We start from the raw sequence: 16,798 nt of genomic DNA on the forward strand, positions 1-16,798 counted from the left end.
AAGCTATAAGAATGGCATTAGCACCAGGTATTATTCTTTTTTAATGTTGTATTGACTTATTAAACACTGTTGTTGTGCTCATCTCAAAATTAGATAGACAGGGCCATCATGTGGTGTACTTTCATTAGAGCCAGTGCTGACAATTAAGTGCAGTGACCAACACGAGAAATCACCCGCTCAAATTAAGCACTGCATTTGTCCCATGTATTGTGCCAAGTTAAGGAAAGCCCAGCAAACCTTAATCATGTATGTCTCACTTTCTCTTTTACAGAAATGCCTGATATCAATTTCGCTTCCCAGAAAGGTAATATACACCTTCTTTTATTGTCATATAATATGGGTAAAGTTTCTCGTAGGAAGACCCCATTCCGGTTAGTGGTACCCCCGTTTCTTCACCAGTAGGCTTGTTTTGGAGTTACTGATTATTCTCCTTAGACTCAGGGCTGTCAAGACCTCATGTTTTTCAAGAAGAAAGTCTGCACTCTGACCTCATCTTGTGAAGTCATAAAAGTGGAGATTTATTTTCAAAGTGACTTTCTTTTTTTTTTTTTTGTCCCCATATGACCTCCGTAGCTATAGCAACCTCTCGGCCTGATCCACCCCTGCTGCTTATAACTTGGGGGTTCCAATCTCAGCTAATGATCTTACGGAAACCACCTGTAGTACACATTGTGAGCTGACCAAGAGGTGTAATCATTGGATCCTATAAAGTAGCTTAATCAGGATCTAAATGGTCTAGCAAATTCCAAAATAGCCCTAGTTCTGTTCTCTCTCTATATACATTAACTTTCTGATCTAGGTCTCTATAATACCTTACTGAGTTCCACCAGGCTCTCCATGTTGGGGTTGCCACCTGGCGCAATAACTTACAGATCTCCCTCTTAGCCAGAAGGACCAAATAAAACACCAATTTATTCAAAGTGACTTTCTGAGGGTTTCACAGTGGCTTCCTACACTTCAGCTAGAAGATCCCTCAGTGATTTCACAATGGAACACTTGCAAATCCCATTCTGCGGTTCTTCCAAATCCCATTCTACTATTGAGCCAAAACCATACGCCATAGATGAGTTATAGTGTAACCCTCTGAGCCACACATTCCCTGACTGTTCTTAATACCGTCCTAAATATGGAGTATATCATGGTATAATACATGGGAAGCTACGATCCCTGAATCAAAAGACCGTCTTTAGTTTTCATTTTACAGTCTAGTTGTGATGTGTCTAGTCACCTGTAATAAGGAAATGATTTAGTTATTGAAACGTAATAAGTTATTACCGTTGAGCTGATATGATATAGGGCTTCATGCTAGAGCTAGTGGTGAAGGTGAAAGACAGGTTACAGAGCAGTTTAAACAAAGAAAACGGTAACTGTTTTTTGTTCTTCTCATTTATTTTTCTAAAATGAACAATGAACAGTTGAAAACTGATATATACATAGTACCATAAATAAGTTAAAGATCAGCACAGAAAAGAATGAATCACTCTCATGTTGCTAAGCATTCTGAGCTACAGTATTTTTTAAATCTTAAATACTTTAAACCTATTGTATTATATTTTTGCAACACATTATTAAGTATTTTTTGTGCATTTATATTTTCAACACAGATTCCACTTTTGTGTATATTTGCAACCTTCCTATCTCTTTCATATGAATGAAAAAGCCACTGAGATTGTATGCACTTTGTCGGAAAGGTGATGGCGTGACCATATAATTTAAGGAGAACTATACACCCTACAGTATGTTGAAAGGGTATTGCAAATCACTTCTGAGGTTAGTGATTGTATGATGAAATTCAGCATGCAACACCATTTCCTCTATATGCTCATTAAACTTTAAGGTGTCTTGCTGGAACCTTGTAATGTACAAAAGGAGGGTACTTTATCCCACATATTTAGTGTTATTTCATTGGATCGTCTGCATAAACATCTCATCCTGTTGTTTATCCAATTCCCTTTGCCTCATGGAGCACATGTTAATATAATTTAGGGCCTGATTTATATATCAGCAGTATGTATACCCGCTGCAACAGCAATGGAGTATACATAGTGTCAATATGAAGGTCTGCTTGCCTGATTTAAATGCGGGGAGACCTGCAAACTATTCTGCTGTGGTCAAACTTCTCCGACAGCCCTTATACCTCAGGAGAAATGGCAACATGTCCACCCGCCCAATTTAGATTTGCGGACATGTAGTACTTTCTGCTGTTCCTTGCCACCAGGTAAAACCTGGCAGTCGGGAACGATAAAAAGGTTATAATGCCCCCCCCCCCCTCCCCGCCATGGGAGAATACTCCCATTGCTAGGGAGAATTATATTTTTTCTTTTCGAAAGGAAAATCCTGTTTTGGGATTTACTTTCTGAAAAGAAAAAAAAAGAATTCTGTTTGTGAAAGGGCTCCATCCTGCCTAATCAGCTCTTTAGCAAGGAGTAAAATGCATTGACTGGAGCTGCCATGACAGCGGTTCCTGCCTATGCTTTTATAAATGACCACCTGTTTGGCAGTCATTTATTAATTTGGCGGGCTGTCTGTCAGTCATGGAGAGAGTAATTGACTGAGTCCCCATTGCAGAAGGGCGAGCAGCCCACTGTTATATAAATCGTGCCCTTAATATTAATTAGAATCCCCAGATGATCGCATTTGAAGTTCATCACTGTCCTCTTTGAATTATGGATACCTAAATGTATAATTTAGGGCTACGACTATAAATGCCGAATTCTGTAGTTGATCCTAACTCGCTGTGAGTCATTGGGTGTGCATCAGGACTACAGTGATAGAGATCTCTATGGCATCAAATACCATGCACACAATATCGAAAGGTAAGTAATTATAGATTTTCTATACCTAACCCCACAGATTTGTACCTTTACTACATATATTATCTACTGGCGGTCGCCAGTAGATAGTTATAGTTAGGACCGTGTTTCCATAGGAAATCTCAAAATTCTATTTTGAATAACTTTGGCACCGGTTGACGAATCTTCGCGAAATTTTCAAAACTAATGGGACGCTCCGCTCAGCTCCTACCCTGAAAGTCTCAGGGTGATTCGTTAAGTGGGGGCCGAGAAAAAAGGGGGGTCCCAAAATGCGTTTTCCCCATGCATTTTTCCATAGGACCTTTAGTCGAAGGTACAGCCCGAACGGCTGAACAGAATTACTTGAAATTTGGCAGAGAGGTAGTCCTCAGGTCAGGGAAGTGCCTTTTGCAGGTCTGGTGTCAATCTGTTCAGTATTTCCTGAAAAAATAGCCTTTAAAAGCATATAAATATCTATACGCGCGCACCGTGCGCGCACGGTGCCGTGCGCGAGCGAAATTCTGATTGGTTGTTAGATGTCAGTCAACATTCGAATCGGTCGAAATCAGGAAGTGCTGGCCGCCATTTTGTCTCTCGCACTGAAAAGGAAAGGTAGAAAAAATGTGTAAAAACGTGAAAAGGGGGCAGGGAAGAGAGTTCCTGACCCCCTAGCCTTTGTCAGGGGGTCACAGAAGGACCCCCATGGGTGAAATAAAATTTTTAGTTTTATGTATAAAAATCGCGGAATGCGCGCTCGGTGCACCTTGTGCACAACGCGCGCGCACGGTCCGCAAAGCGCACCGTGCTCCCAAAGCGCGTGCACGGTGAGCGAAGCGCGCGGTGCAAAACCTTAAAAAAATAGATATTAATAAATACATAACTTAGCATTTAAAAAATTGTACAAATTCACTTAAAAATCCATAGGTTTCAGACACGTTATAGTTAGGAATTAGCATTTAAAAAACCTTGCAAATTCACTTAAAAAACCATAGGTTTCACACAGGTTATAGTTAGGTGGACATTTCACTCGTAAAAAACCAATGAAATTCCCCCGTTATAGTTAGTTCAGATAACTATAACTCGCGCGAAATTTGAAAAGAAAAATCCCCCCACGAGTGCTTGCCTTGTTTCTGGAAGGAGGAAGGAGTGAGCGATCATATATATATATATATATATATATATATATATATATATATATTATCTACTGGCGGTCGCCAGTAGATAGTTATAGTTAGGACCCTGTTTCCATAGGAAATCCGCAACATTCTATTTGGAATAACTTTGGCGCCGGTCGACGAATCCTCGCGAAATTTTCAAAATAGGTGGGGCGCTACGCTCCGCTCCTACCCTGAAAGTCTCGGGGGGATTCGTCAAGCGGGGGCTGAGAAAAAATGGGGGTCCCAAAACGCGTTTTTCCCATGCATTTTTCCATACGACCTTTAGACACAGCTACAGCCCGAACAGCCGAACAGAGTTACTTGAAATTTGGCAGAGAGGTAGTCCTCAGGTCAAGGAAGTGCCTTTTGTAGGTCTGGTGTAAATCTGTTCAGTAGATCCTGAGAAAATAGCATTTAAATCAATATATATATCTGAGCCAGCTTACGGTGCGCTTACCGTGCGCTTACGGTAAGCTTACCGTACGCGTACGGTGACGTGCGCGAGCGCGATTCTGATTGGCTGTTAGATCTTAGTAAACATTCGAATCGGTCGAAACCAGGAAGCGGTGGCCGCAATTTTCTCTCTTGCACTCTGAGAGGGGGAGGAAAAAGAAAGGCAAAAAACATGTAAAGGGGTTGTTGTGACAGGTCCTAACCACCTAGCCTTGATGATGGTGTCCCCAAAGAACCCCCAAGGCCAATTAGTCAATTTAAATTTTTTTGATTAAGCTTACCGTACGCGTACAGTAAAAAAAAAAAAAAAAAAAAAAAATCATCCATACTCTCTCCACCCCTTGTGCAACTAGTGCCCGAAGGGCACCAGTTGTGCATGGCATATATAACAACCAAAAATTTAAAAGATAACCTTTCACAACGAAGCGCATAATATGTCCTCCATGTGCGCACGGTGCGCGAAGCGCATCGTGCGTACATGGCCCATCCAGCGTAACGTGGGCACGCGGTGCGCGTAGCGCACCGCTTGCCCACCGTGCGTGCACGGCACTAACTGCGTAAAGTGGGCGCGCGGTGCGCGAAGCGCACCGCGTGCTCACTGTGCGTGCACGGTGCGCGAAGCGCACCGTGCGCGCACGGAACGAACTGCGTTAAGTGGGCGCACACGCCACGAATGGCGTAAAGTAACTTAGCATTTAAAAAACCGTACAAATTCACTGAAAAAACCATAGGTTTCACACACGTTATAGTTAGGAATTAGCATTTAAAAAACCTTGCAAATTCACTGAAAAAACCATAGGTTTCACACATGTTATAGTTAGCTGGACATTTTACTGATAAAAAACCAATGAAATTCCCCGTTATAGTTAGTGCAGGCAACTATAACTCACGCGACCGCAATCCTCTGCTGATGACATATGTGTCTTTATGAAAAAAAAATATTTGTAATATATGTATAGCTAAAATTTAATGGAAGAAGACATGGGCAAATAAGTGTCTAAATACTGTATTAGCATCAGCAGAGGATTGCGGTCGCGTGAGTTATAGTTGCCTGCACTAACTATAACGGGGGAATTTCATTGGTTTTTTATCAGTAAAATGTCCAGCTAACTATAACATGTGTGAAACCTATGGTTTTTTCAGTGAATATATAGTTCTTTTTTACCTGCCGGCAGTAACCAGTAGGTTGTTATAGTTAGGACCAAAGTTTCCATAAGAGAAGAGATTTTCTGTTTTGCCAATAACTTTGGCGCCACTTGATGAATCTTCACAAAATATTCAAAAAGCTTCCTCTTTTTGGTTCAGCTGCTGTGTTGAAGGTTTTGGGGTGATCCGTGAGTTAGGGACTGTGAAGAAAGGGGGGGCCCAAAACTCGTTATCCCTATGTTATGTCTTTAGAAATTTTTCACATTTTGAACGTGAATACAGCCCAAACCGCCAAACAGAATTACACCAAATTTAGCAGACAACTAGATGTTGGACCAGAAAGTGTGCCTTTTGTAATTTGGTGGAAATCCGTTCAGTAGTTTAAGAGATATTCTTGTTTAAATAATAAAGATATCTGGGATCCCAAAATCCTACAGAAATTAGATTGTCTGCCAACACTTCAACCAGGAAGTGTTGGCAGCTATCTTGGGACTCGCTTTGATGCTGATTACCACAAAAAAAATTTTTAAAAGAAAAGGCGGCAGGGTGGAAATACCCTGATCCCTAGGCCTCTTGGGTGGGTCCCAGGGACCCTGCAGGGCCCAAAAAAAGTATTTTATAAAAACCAATTTCAGCAGGATCTGCGTATCTGGACGAAATTGAAAGAAAAGTGAAACGCGGGCTCCCGCACTTAATTTATTATTGGCCCCTGGGTGCCCAGGTCCAGGAGGCATTATGCAAATAAAGGACGGGAGGGCATATGGGCTCCCCTCCTAGGGCTTACTAATACCCCGGGAACCAGCACCTCCCCAGGGCTCACATTTTTATAAATAGGTGGGCCTTCTTAGACCCTGCCACCTCCCTAGTGCCTTACTTGAAAGAATGCTTTACTTCAAAGAATGCTGGGTTGCGTGTGGACCCCCATGCAGCCCCGGGGGCTACCACCTCTCGTTGGCTTTAATTGGACATAATGTGGGGAGGCCATGGCGACCCACCTACAGCCTCTGGCCACCAGCTCCAGAGTAGTTTTGTAGTATTGAATGGGGGGTCCATGCCCATACGCAGCCCCGAGGACAACCACTTCCCCAGGGCAAATAGAAAAAAAGAAGGGGGCTGCACAGCCCCCCTCCTGGAGCCAACATGGCTCTGGGAACTGCCACCCCTCAGGGCCGGCTCCTGCTATGTCTCGGGGTGCCCACCCCTGGGACTTAGCTGTTTTTTATGGCTTGGCAAGAGCATTACTGCTCCCACCAAGCCATAGCAAATGGTACTCCTTGCTTGCTCAAAGCGGAGCACAATTGCTTTTATACACAAGGAGCTGCATTTTAGCAGTTCCCTAGGTGTAAAAGTAATGCCAGCCTCTGCAGGAGGTGGGGAGCTGCAGGCACTGTGGGGCCTTCAAGCTCCCCCCGCAGTCCATATCTATAGTAAGTGGGTGCACTGACAGGGCACCCACATTAGAGGCTGAGCACTGCGGGATAGGGTCCCCGGTTGTGAAATCAGCCAGGGAGGGGGGCCGTCCAGCCCGCCTTCCTCATTCCAAATTGGCATGGTCCAAGAGATTGGGTCCCCAGGGCAATAATTAGCCCAGAGAATGGGGACAACATGGCCCCCTTCCCGAATAAAGAAAAAATGCCAAAAAATGGAACAAACATACCAGCAACATGCTGAAGGCCCCCCACCCTTCTCCACCACTCTGCAAACTTCCCTCCTGGTAGACTGCTGGTTGGAGGATGAAGTCCCCTTTGGTCTACAGGGTCCTTGGGGGCCAACAAGCCCTCTTGCTACCTCCAGTAAGTCCCACATACTGGGATTACTGAGAGTTCTTTGGAGGCCACACTTCCTTTCTCTACCACTCTGCAAAAGCGTCTCCTGGTGCACTGCTGGTTGGGGGATGAAGTCCCCTTGGCTAGAGAGTGTCCTCAGGGGCCAGCAAGCCCTCTGGTTACCTTCAGTAAGTCCCACACTGCCTGATTGCTGAGAGGACTTCAGAGGTCACACACCCTTTCTCCACCACTCTGCAAACATGCCTCCTGGGGGACTGCTTGTTGGGGGAACAATCCCCTTGGCTGCTGAGGGGCCTTGGGGGCCAAGAATATCTTCTGTTACGTTCAGTAAGCCCCATGCAGCAAGATTCCTGAAAGCTGGTCAGAGAACCATTCACCCACCCATACAGCCACTAATACAACCAGCCACTCATACAACAAGTCACTCACCCGTACAGCCACTCATATAGCCACACACTCAACTATACAGCTACTGACACACCCACTTATTTACCTGTACAGTTACTCACACACCTACTCACTCACTCATACAGCCTCTCAACACAGCCACTCACTCACCCATACAAGAACTCAAACACTCACACAACCACTTACATACCCATTCACACCTCCACACAAGTACTCACAAATCTGCTCACTCACCCACACAGCTATTCACACACACTCTCCAATACAGCCACTCACACACCAACTTTCTTAACCAAACACCCACTCAAACAGCCACTCACTCACCCACAGTGCCACTTTCACACCAAGTTGCTCACTCCTACAGCCATTCAGACACCATAGTCACTGCACACCCACTTACCTACCCATAGAGCCACTCACACTGCCACTCACTCACTCATTCAACCACTTACACACCCACTTACTGACCAATACCACCACTCACACAGCATTTCACTCATCCACACAGCTACTCACACACCCACTTATACATACAAACTGCCACTTACACACTCATACACACAAGTATGCATACAGTCACATAACCACTCACATGATATAAATTAGAAGTAGTATCACTCAGTAATAGTGCACCTAGTATACTAATTTAACTTTTGAAGTAGGCTAGAATATCTGTTTAACACCCAAAATCTGCTGAATACACTTACACTCACTTGATGATGTCATCAGTGATGTCACTGACCATGTAATAAATGATGTAATATGTGAGGTCATAAGCAGAGCATTGTGGGGTGTAAGTTATAGTTAGCTTAGGTAACAATAACAGCAGATTTTCACTGTTTTTGTACGAGTGAAATCTCAGCCTAACTATAACATCCCTGTAACCTTTGTTTTTTTCAGTGAATATACATATATTCAAGATGCATACATATAGAGATAAGAATAGTAAATCTATTCTTCCTCGATATGCTCTTACTTTTCAATGGTTTGTCCCTTGATATTCTGTCCATAATGGTAGTACATCACAATATTCTTAGCTTCGATATTCCATAGTACAATTGAATTATGAAGCATATGATGGCACAATTTAGTGATATTATGTTGGAAAAATATTCCCAAATGAAACTCACAAATTTGCTTTAGAGCCCCTAAACAGTCCGCAAATGCAGCTTGCTGCAGTACCATATGGCCAGACCCAGGCTCATCCCCTAGACACCCTCATCAATGCTTCGCAAATCTATATAGCACTGGACCACAGATCCTGTTCCAGTAGTCGTCATGAGGGTTGTATGACACTATATCGAGGTCTGTGCTATCGATCTACAATAATATTGCATCCACTGCATCGCTTGCCACTACATCTTCAAGATAAATACATCATTATTATTGTTATTCTTACCACCATATCTACTTACCTAGACTTACTTTGCGATACGATGGCGCGATCGGTGTGTCATGTAATATAATGCATGAGATTAAGTACTATTGTCATGACCGCTCTACCACCAATATATTGTAGGCGTTATATACCACTCAACAACCTACGCTCCTATTCCACTGACCAATAATACAGCACAAGATCGCTGATCCTCTCTCTCATATCAGGCATTCCTGACTCAAATGGCGCTCATGTTGGCTAGTGTCCAACATAAAAACCCAGCTAACACCAGCACTCCTGTTGCAGAGTAGGCTGACTCGTAACCTAACGACATCTTAATCCCACATGTAGCTTCAATGGGCAATGCACTACTTGAGTCTCAGTGTAATAGTTGTATGAGTAAGCCTTAGGGCTATTGTACCAAATAGTGTAACCAAAATATTGTGCCCTAAATATTGTTTAGAAAAATATAACATCTTCGGAATCCTACACCCAATGGAATGTTATGATATCTGTAAATGATATTTAAGATACACTATTTCTTTCAGGCAACATTTTTTTTAATGATATTCTGAGGTACACCCTATGGTTGTCCTTGAATAAGGGTACTGGCCCCCAGGGGACTCTTTTGCCTATATATTATGCTACATTCTGTTATATATTTATTGTTAAGCACATATGTCCCAGATAGGGTTTCAAGGCATTAAGAGGGGAAGAAACAACATAGCATGCAGGCCAACATTTGATTCTGGTTTACAAGCTTGAGAGATGCCATGTTGTCAAGGTTTTATGAATGGGGCCAACGTTCCTTACTGTTCTTCCCTGGGATTGTGCTCTCCCATTTTTAAAGGATGTAGCACTAGGTACATCTCTGATTCTATTTGTGACGCTGCATTCCCATGCAATGTCATTGGCCCTATATAGTCTATGTAAATTAGTTTGGATCCGACAAACTGTTGAATGAATTAAAACCAGTCTGCGAGTACGTGACTGCCAAACATGGTCCTAGTGAGAACGTGTTTCCCTCATTGTCTCTATAACGGATGGAGACTTTAGACTTTCATCATTCTGTCTTTGTTTTTACTGTAATTTAATTGTAAGCTATTCTTTAAAAAAATGTCTATTCTTAATTTAATAACTCATGCTGGAGACTGATCTTTATTTTGTGTGTGTAAATAATTTCAAATGTGTTATCCTCTAGCCATGTCAGCTCTGTCACCAGTCCCAGTGCCATAAACTGACATTGGCTGCTTGACCAAACTATGCATGAGGCTTTGAAAGTCTAGCTTTCTGTCTCGGATCAATTGCTTGGATTCCTGGTCAGTAAGTAACACAAACAGTCCACACCTTCGAGTTTGATGTTAAGATAGTCTAAACTTTCAAGTCTGCTAGGCTTCCATATTTAGCAAAAAACGTGGCACAAGGTGTCTGTAACTTCCTCTGCTCTAGTCCTTGAGCACTCTCACCAGTCGATCACGCCCACTTGCTCTTTGTAGTCTGCCAATCACTGCGTGCATTGCTGATGCTTTCAGTGTGAATGGAACATTTGCCCTATTTGTGCTACCATAGGTCTTCTAGCTTTGAGGGGTAAGATTTACCTCTTACTTTCTAAACACTGCTACCAATTTAGCATCTATCTGCTGTGCAAAGTATGACATTTGTCTTGCAAGCTTATGTCTCATTGATTTTCAGAATCCCTGATTCCCTCGTTTGCACTCAAATATTCCGCGAATGTCTCACCATCTGTATGCAACACTGCACATTTGCCATATTAGTCAAGGCATCAAGTCTGAGGATTTAAGTTTTTAATTTCTCCCTATCCTAATTTCCTACGGAAGGGACACTGTTTGGTTGCATGCAATGTTGTAGGTAATATGCTGCAAGTACCGTTTGGAGTTTGATGATGAAGAGCAGCTACCTAGGAAGAATTAATTCCTCTCCCTTTGCTTCCAGTTGTCTCCTGGACTGTGCTGGTGAGCTCCCTGATCGTGCTGCTGAGCCTCCGACTGATGTGGTGACCCGATGAAAAGTCTAGACATCCACTTGGCTATGAACCCGTTTCGTCATTTTGGGGGTAGGGGTGGGGTACTGTAAAAAATGTAGCCAGAACTTTACTGTCTTAAGTGCACTATTCTGCCGGATCTTGTTCCACAATCATGTCCATGTCCCCGGAGGGTAAAGGGCGGTTGACTGATAGAACTACGCATTGTGCTAACTGTGAGTCAATGAATATAATGCAGAGTTAAAGATCTGTTGATATGGTACAGAAATAAGGCAAATATAGAACATAACCAGCTGAAGAGGAGAATGATGACATAGAGATGAAGTGGACTGGCAGCAATCCTGGGGACTGATGGTGTTGGGTACCGGGAGAGAGACGAGGGAAACTGAGGGTCAACAGTGAAGCAGCAGCACAGGCAAAGGAGGGCACACATTTCATGGGCTGTCATCCTGAGTCAAGGATTGTCACATGTTAGTGTTTGCCTTAGTCTGTGTCTATGTCACTTCCCAGGATTTGTAACACAATGTGTCAGGACTCCACACACCCTGTGTCCTGTTTTGTCGAAGTCTGTGCAGAAGCTGCAGCAATCCATATAAGGTTGGAAAGGTCGGCTTAAGTGTCTGTCATTGACACATTTCAGAGTATATCACTGCCTGTCACAGGAATTCTGCCAATGCCTACGTTGACACTAAACACAGTAAATTAATGGTCAGATACACTAAGATACACTTCAGGGTTGCCTCAGCCTGTGACAATATTTGACTGAGGGGAGAGCGGATCATTGTAGCATTTTAATGTCTCCTTTAGATGCTGGTGGTAAATGCAGACATAAACACTACAAGCCAAAATTATGCTCACCATAAGGGATGTCTACTTTACTGATCGTTGGTTTAAAAAAAAAAAAGTACACAGTTTATTTTGTTATTACATACGACAAGAGATCACAATTAATGAATCACACTCGTGATCAATGCAGTGCTAAAACTGAGAATAAACGTAATGTGTGCCTGCTTGTAGCGTTACTCTGGCCTTCAGTTGATGCGCTGAGGCTGTAATTATAAAATGGCGGCACATCCTTTTTTGGACTCATGGTCCTGTTATCAACTGAAATGGGATTACCACTCACACACATTTGTCACTTGGTGAGAGTTTGTTGCAGTAACCTGCAGTTGTGGGTGCATATTGCACACAATTCAGGTATGCGCAGCACCTGTCAGATGAAAATGTATACAAATTGCACGTTATTTGCCATTCTGGGGAGAGCACCAAACCATCAAGTGCAAATTGTGCACCACCAATTACCACAACCCAGAGTAGCAGCATCTAGCTGATGCACAATTCGCACCTATGATTAGCATGAGCCATATACTCAGGGCCTTGGACACAGTTTCCTGGATATGCTATTATGTCAATCCGTTATTGTTGTGCCGTCTTTCCCTCCTGGGTGTGGCCTAGTGGTTGGGTACAGATCTGAATGTGGGCTATCTTTAATTCTGCACTTGTGTTGTAATAGTATTGCTTGACTTGTGCCAAATAAATATTTTTTCATTATCAGCAAATTCTCTTGTGGCCTGACTGTATGCAACGTTATTCGTGTTCTATGCATTTTATAATTCATGATCTGTAGTCTATAGATGGCAAGTGTGGGCCTAAAAGGATGAAAAGTGGCCATAGAGCGGCAAGGAAAAGAGCTATAAAGGCAATATCAAGATAGGGAGATAATAGAAGTAGAAAAGAGATGTTACTGAATAGAGCACATAAAAAAAGGGGTGAGCGTTAGGTAGTGAGAAGGTGGCAGATACTAGTGCAAAGCGGTAGACAGAACCAACAACACAACCTGGAACCTTCCACACTGCCCATGTGGTTGGCACACAACATTTGATTCATCCTCACATTAGACAAATATGTTGCTGTAGCTCTCCCAAGAGTTATTACACTGTGGCCTAACAGCAAAGGATGCAGACACTTCTCCTTTAAAACATTTAAATCACTTTCAGCAGTGAAGATGTTTATGTCATACTGTCGCAGTTACATTGAGAAGTGCTTTGGGAGCCATATTTACATTTCACTGTAAAGTTTTCCCATTGTTTTAACAAACTCGCATGCTTTTTTTCCACTTGAGACCACATTTTAAAAGTACACCAGTGTGCCATCGAACATGTAAGGGTTTGGTGCCAAAAGGCAGGACTCATGTTCCAGGCCTAGATCAAAAAAGCCTAGATCAAAAGTGGTGTAATGATGTTCAAAATAAATTAAAGCAGAGCATCATGGTACCAAATTAAGGCAGTGCATCATGGTTAGATGTATTTCTTACAAATGAGTAGAGACATGAACTGCATATTAAGGCGACAATAAGAGAAGTATACAATAGAAGGAACAGATTTTCATATGCTGTTTCCCAGGGGAAATTGATCTAATGATATGTTTCAGATCAAGTTTTCTGGGGGGGCACAGAGCAGATAGGGGTAGCATAATCAGAGTTCTGATTTACAGGGGTGTAATTCAGTTCACAATCTTCATTGAGGCACTGCACTTCTTTGGTGGCTCCACCTCCACTATTGGAGATTGTTACCATTTAAAAACCATAGTATGTAGCATGGCTAAAGATATGTTTTAAGCACAGGTGTGCTTCACTCAGAAATACCCCAATGCTCAGATGTGCACAGCAGTTCAGTTTCTTTAGTCAATTCAAGTACACCCGATAAAAGTCTTGAGTTCGGCAGAATTCATCTGCCTTTTCAGTCTCTTGTTCCACTCACAGTTAGGATCCCAGTTACCTGCATTAGAGTAGTTGCAGCTCTGCTGATGCTGGATGGGTCCGTTCAGTGGTCCTACTCGGCAGGTCTTGTACTGTGGGAGCCATAGGGGCGACCCCACTCAGAATGTAAAGGCTAGGTGAGATCAGCATGGCAGCACACACAATGTCAGCATAAGGTTTGGGGTTCAAATTAGGGGTGGGCGGAATTTGCAAAATCCACTTTTGCAAATTATCGCAAAAATGTTTAAAATTATCGCAAACAAGCGGAAATATCGCGAAGATGCGGAATTTTTTTTTCCGCATGTTCGCGAGATTTTCTGCATGGTTGCGGGTCGCCAACTTACCCATGTGGTGGCTCGCGGGCGCGGCCATCTTGTTTTGGGTTGTCTCGCAGTGCATGATCGTGAGAAGAAAGACGTGATCGCGCGACGCATGACGTCACTGCGGGCGCGAACTGTCGCAAGACAGCGCAAATGGCTAAAAACAATCCAACATCTCATGGAGAACGCGACCGGATCAAGAAAACTTGTCGGCGAACGCAGGGATTCAGGTAAGGCGATCGCGCGCGTGCGAGAATGTATTATTTTACAGCGCGAGCAAGAAACAAATTATCGCCAAGCTGCGGAAAGCGGAAATTTCGACATTTTCGCGCTCTCCGCGGAACGCGAAAATGTCAAATTATCGCAATTTCCGTGAACGGAACGAAATTTTTGCCCAGGCCTAGTTCAAATAACATCAGAAATTATTACAGAGGCCAATAGGCCACACTCTTCACAATACAGAGAAAAAGGTCTCGACAAACTAATGGTTCAAAACAACAAGCCAAAAAACATTTCATACAAACACAGCTATGGTAATACAAAAAAGAATCACAGTATTCTGTTAGTCACCCTCAACATATAAAGATCTGCGCTGTCAAATATACATTATTTACGGTCACCCGGGCCACTAACGATCTCCTCTAGCCTTCCAAGAAATGAAGAGTTGGTGACACAGTAGAGAATACAAACCAAGTTATTTTGTTGTAAATGTGCTGCAGCGTAGTCCAGTCTGACTAGCCTCCTTAGATGCTACCGAGGGGACTGCCTTCAGAACTCTTGGTAACACAAAATAAACCTTCAAACACCTCTCAAGCCCCACCCCTGATGGAAAAATACTGCTTGAGCAAAAGCTGAACAAAGAAGGCACAGACGGATGAGCTACCACCCGCGGAATGGGTACACGTTATCAGGCTCCAAGGCCGTCTTACTTGTTCTCAGCTCTCTCTCGTGTGGGAGCATAACTATGTCCAGGGATAGACATGCAAAGCTGGATAAACTATTCTCGTTGTGCATCTGAGTTCCAACCTTGAATAAGATAAGAGGGCTTTCTGAACAGCAGCTTCTGCTGAGGCAAGCAGAGTGCGGGGCACAGAGGGCGGGCTTTGCTTACAGCATAACATGGTGGCTACAGATAGGAAAATGGGCTCTCGGATGCTAACTTTAGCCTGCACAATGTAAGACGAAGGCTGGTCACACACATTTGCAATAGCTATCAATACAAAATAGCTTGAACCATCATGAAGGAGGGCGTAGCTTTTTGCTCTTGAACTCCGGGCTTAGGTGTTAATTTGTGCATGCAATAAGTACACCAGGCAGGAAGGCAACTGATGCACAGACACCTGCATAAGCCACTAGAGTATTTTCCAGCCCCATGTTGCTATAAGACTCCAAAACCACCCAGACAGGGACCATCTGCCATTCTCCTGGTGGATGTCAGATGCTAGTCTGTGTAACTTTTGTATTGCCGCATAGACATTTGGAGCATTGTCCGGTATGTACACACAGCAACTACTACTGATGACGTGACAGGCCCCACCCCGATCAGCAAGGATGACGTCTAACACCATCACGTTTTGAAGGGCAATGAGTCTCGTAGCCTGAAGCTCAGCTGTAATGTTAGTCAGTATTCCTGCTGTGGTGTTGATAACTCCTTCTACAACCCTCGTGAGTCTGCGTATACTACGGCTATTATGCATTGGGCCCCAAAATGGCAAAATACCCTTCATGGCATCTGTAAATTGCTGCAAGGTAGTGCAGTCTGATCTATGTAATTTGTGTCGAGAACCCTTCGTACTCAAGAAATATACACACTTCTGCGTCGTAATCTGTGGTCTCTATGATAATTGGATGATGGTCCAAAATACACAGGGGGCAAAAGAAAGGACACGTAGCACACACCAGACCGCCCCCTAGGAAGCCATACGTAAGCCTGGGACCCCCAAATGAAGTGCACATTGTGGGGTGGAAGTAATGGTGGACTACTTGTGGAATTCAAGTCATAAGTGTAATTACAAATACTCCTACCGGAACCTTTCCAAAAACCCAGACACAGAAACTGGTGGTGTTGATCACCGGTACTGGCATTGCCCTATCTTGAGTAATATTACGTAACTGAAAAGACCTAAAATATTCAGTGACATTAAAGTCTTGGAAATCTGTCATCTCATCCAGAAGCCATGTTACATTTTAATTCCTTTCATACACATTCATGCAGGCTTCGGGGTGCAAAGTGTCAGCAGCCCCATTCCTCCTTGAGTAAATCCTTGGTGAGTTGCTATATAACCCAGTACAGCCTCATAATCAAGGTATGTCAAATTCATTGCATCTGAATGATAATGGATATATACCATGGTGAACAACTGAAACCAGTCTTCGATGCAGGCCAAATAAGCGAGGGGCAAGGAAATCAACAGGTACTTTTTAAGCATCACTGAGGGGAGTGAATCACAAACCCAACAGTCAGTGACATTGGTGGTATGGTAGGCCTGATGGAGCATCCGTAGGAAGACGTTATCTACATAAGTATGCCAATGTCTTTCCTTATGCGGGACCAGGCTGCCAAAGACATGCTTGTGGGGAGGGGGCATAGTTGTTGC

The 16,798-nt window shown here is 43.3% G+C and overlaps 1 protein-coding gene across 2 annotated transcripts in view; it reads left to right on the forward strand.

Annotated features, from left to right (window-relative positions):
- Nucleotides 1-12,682, forward strand: part of LOC146857281 (uromodulin-like) — a 99,518-nt gene extending 86,836 nt beyond the window's left edge. For both annotated transcript variants that reach the window (XM_085647787.1, XM_085647786.1), the window contains exons 10-11: nt 272-304; nt 11,075-12,682. In XM_085647787.1, the coding sequence (XP_085503913.1) occupies nt 272-304; nt 11,075-11,139 (98 nt within the window). In that variant the 3' untranslated portion in view covers nt 11,140-12,682. The remainder of the gene's footprint in view (nt 1-271; nt 305-11,074) is intronic.
- Nucleotides 12,683-16,798: the final 4,116 nt, after the last annotated feature.

The sequence above is a fragment of the Triturus cristatus genome, chromosome 3_2 (assembly GCF_964204655.1).
Source record: "Triturus cristatus chromosome 3_2, aTriCri1.1, whole genome shotgun sequence".
Classification (NCBI taxonomy): domain Eukaryota; kingdom Metazoa; phylum Chordata; class Amphibia; order Caudata; family Salamandridae; genus Triturus; species Triturus cristatus.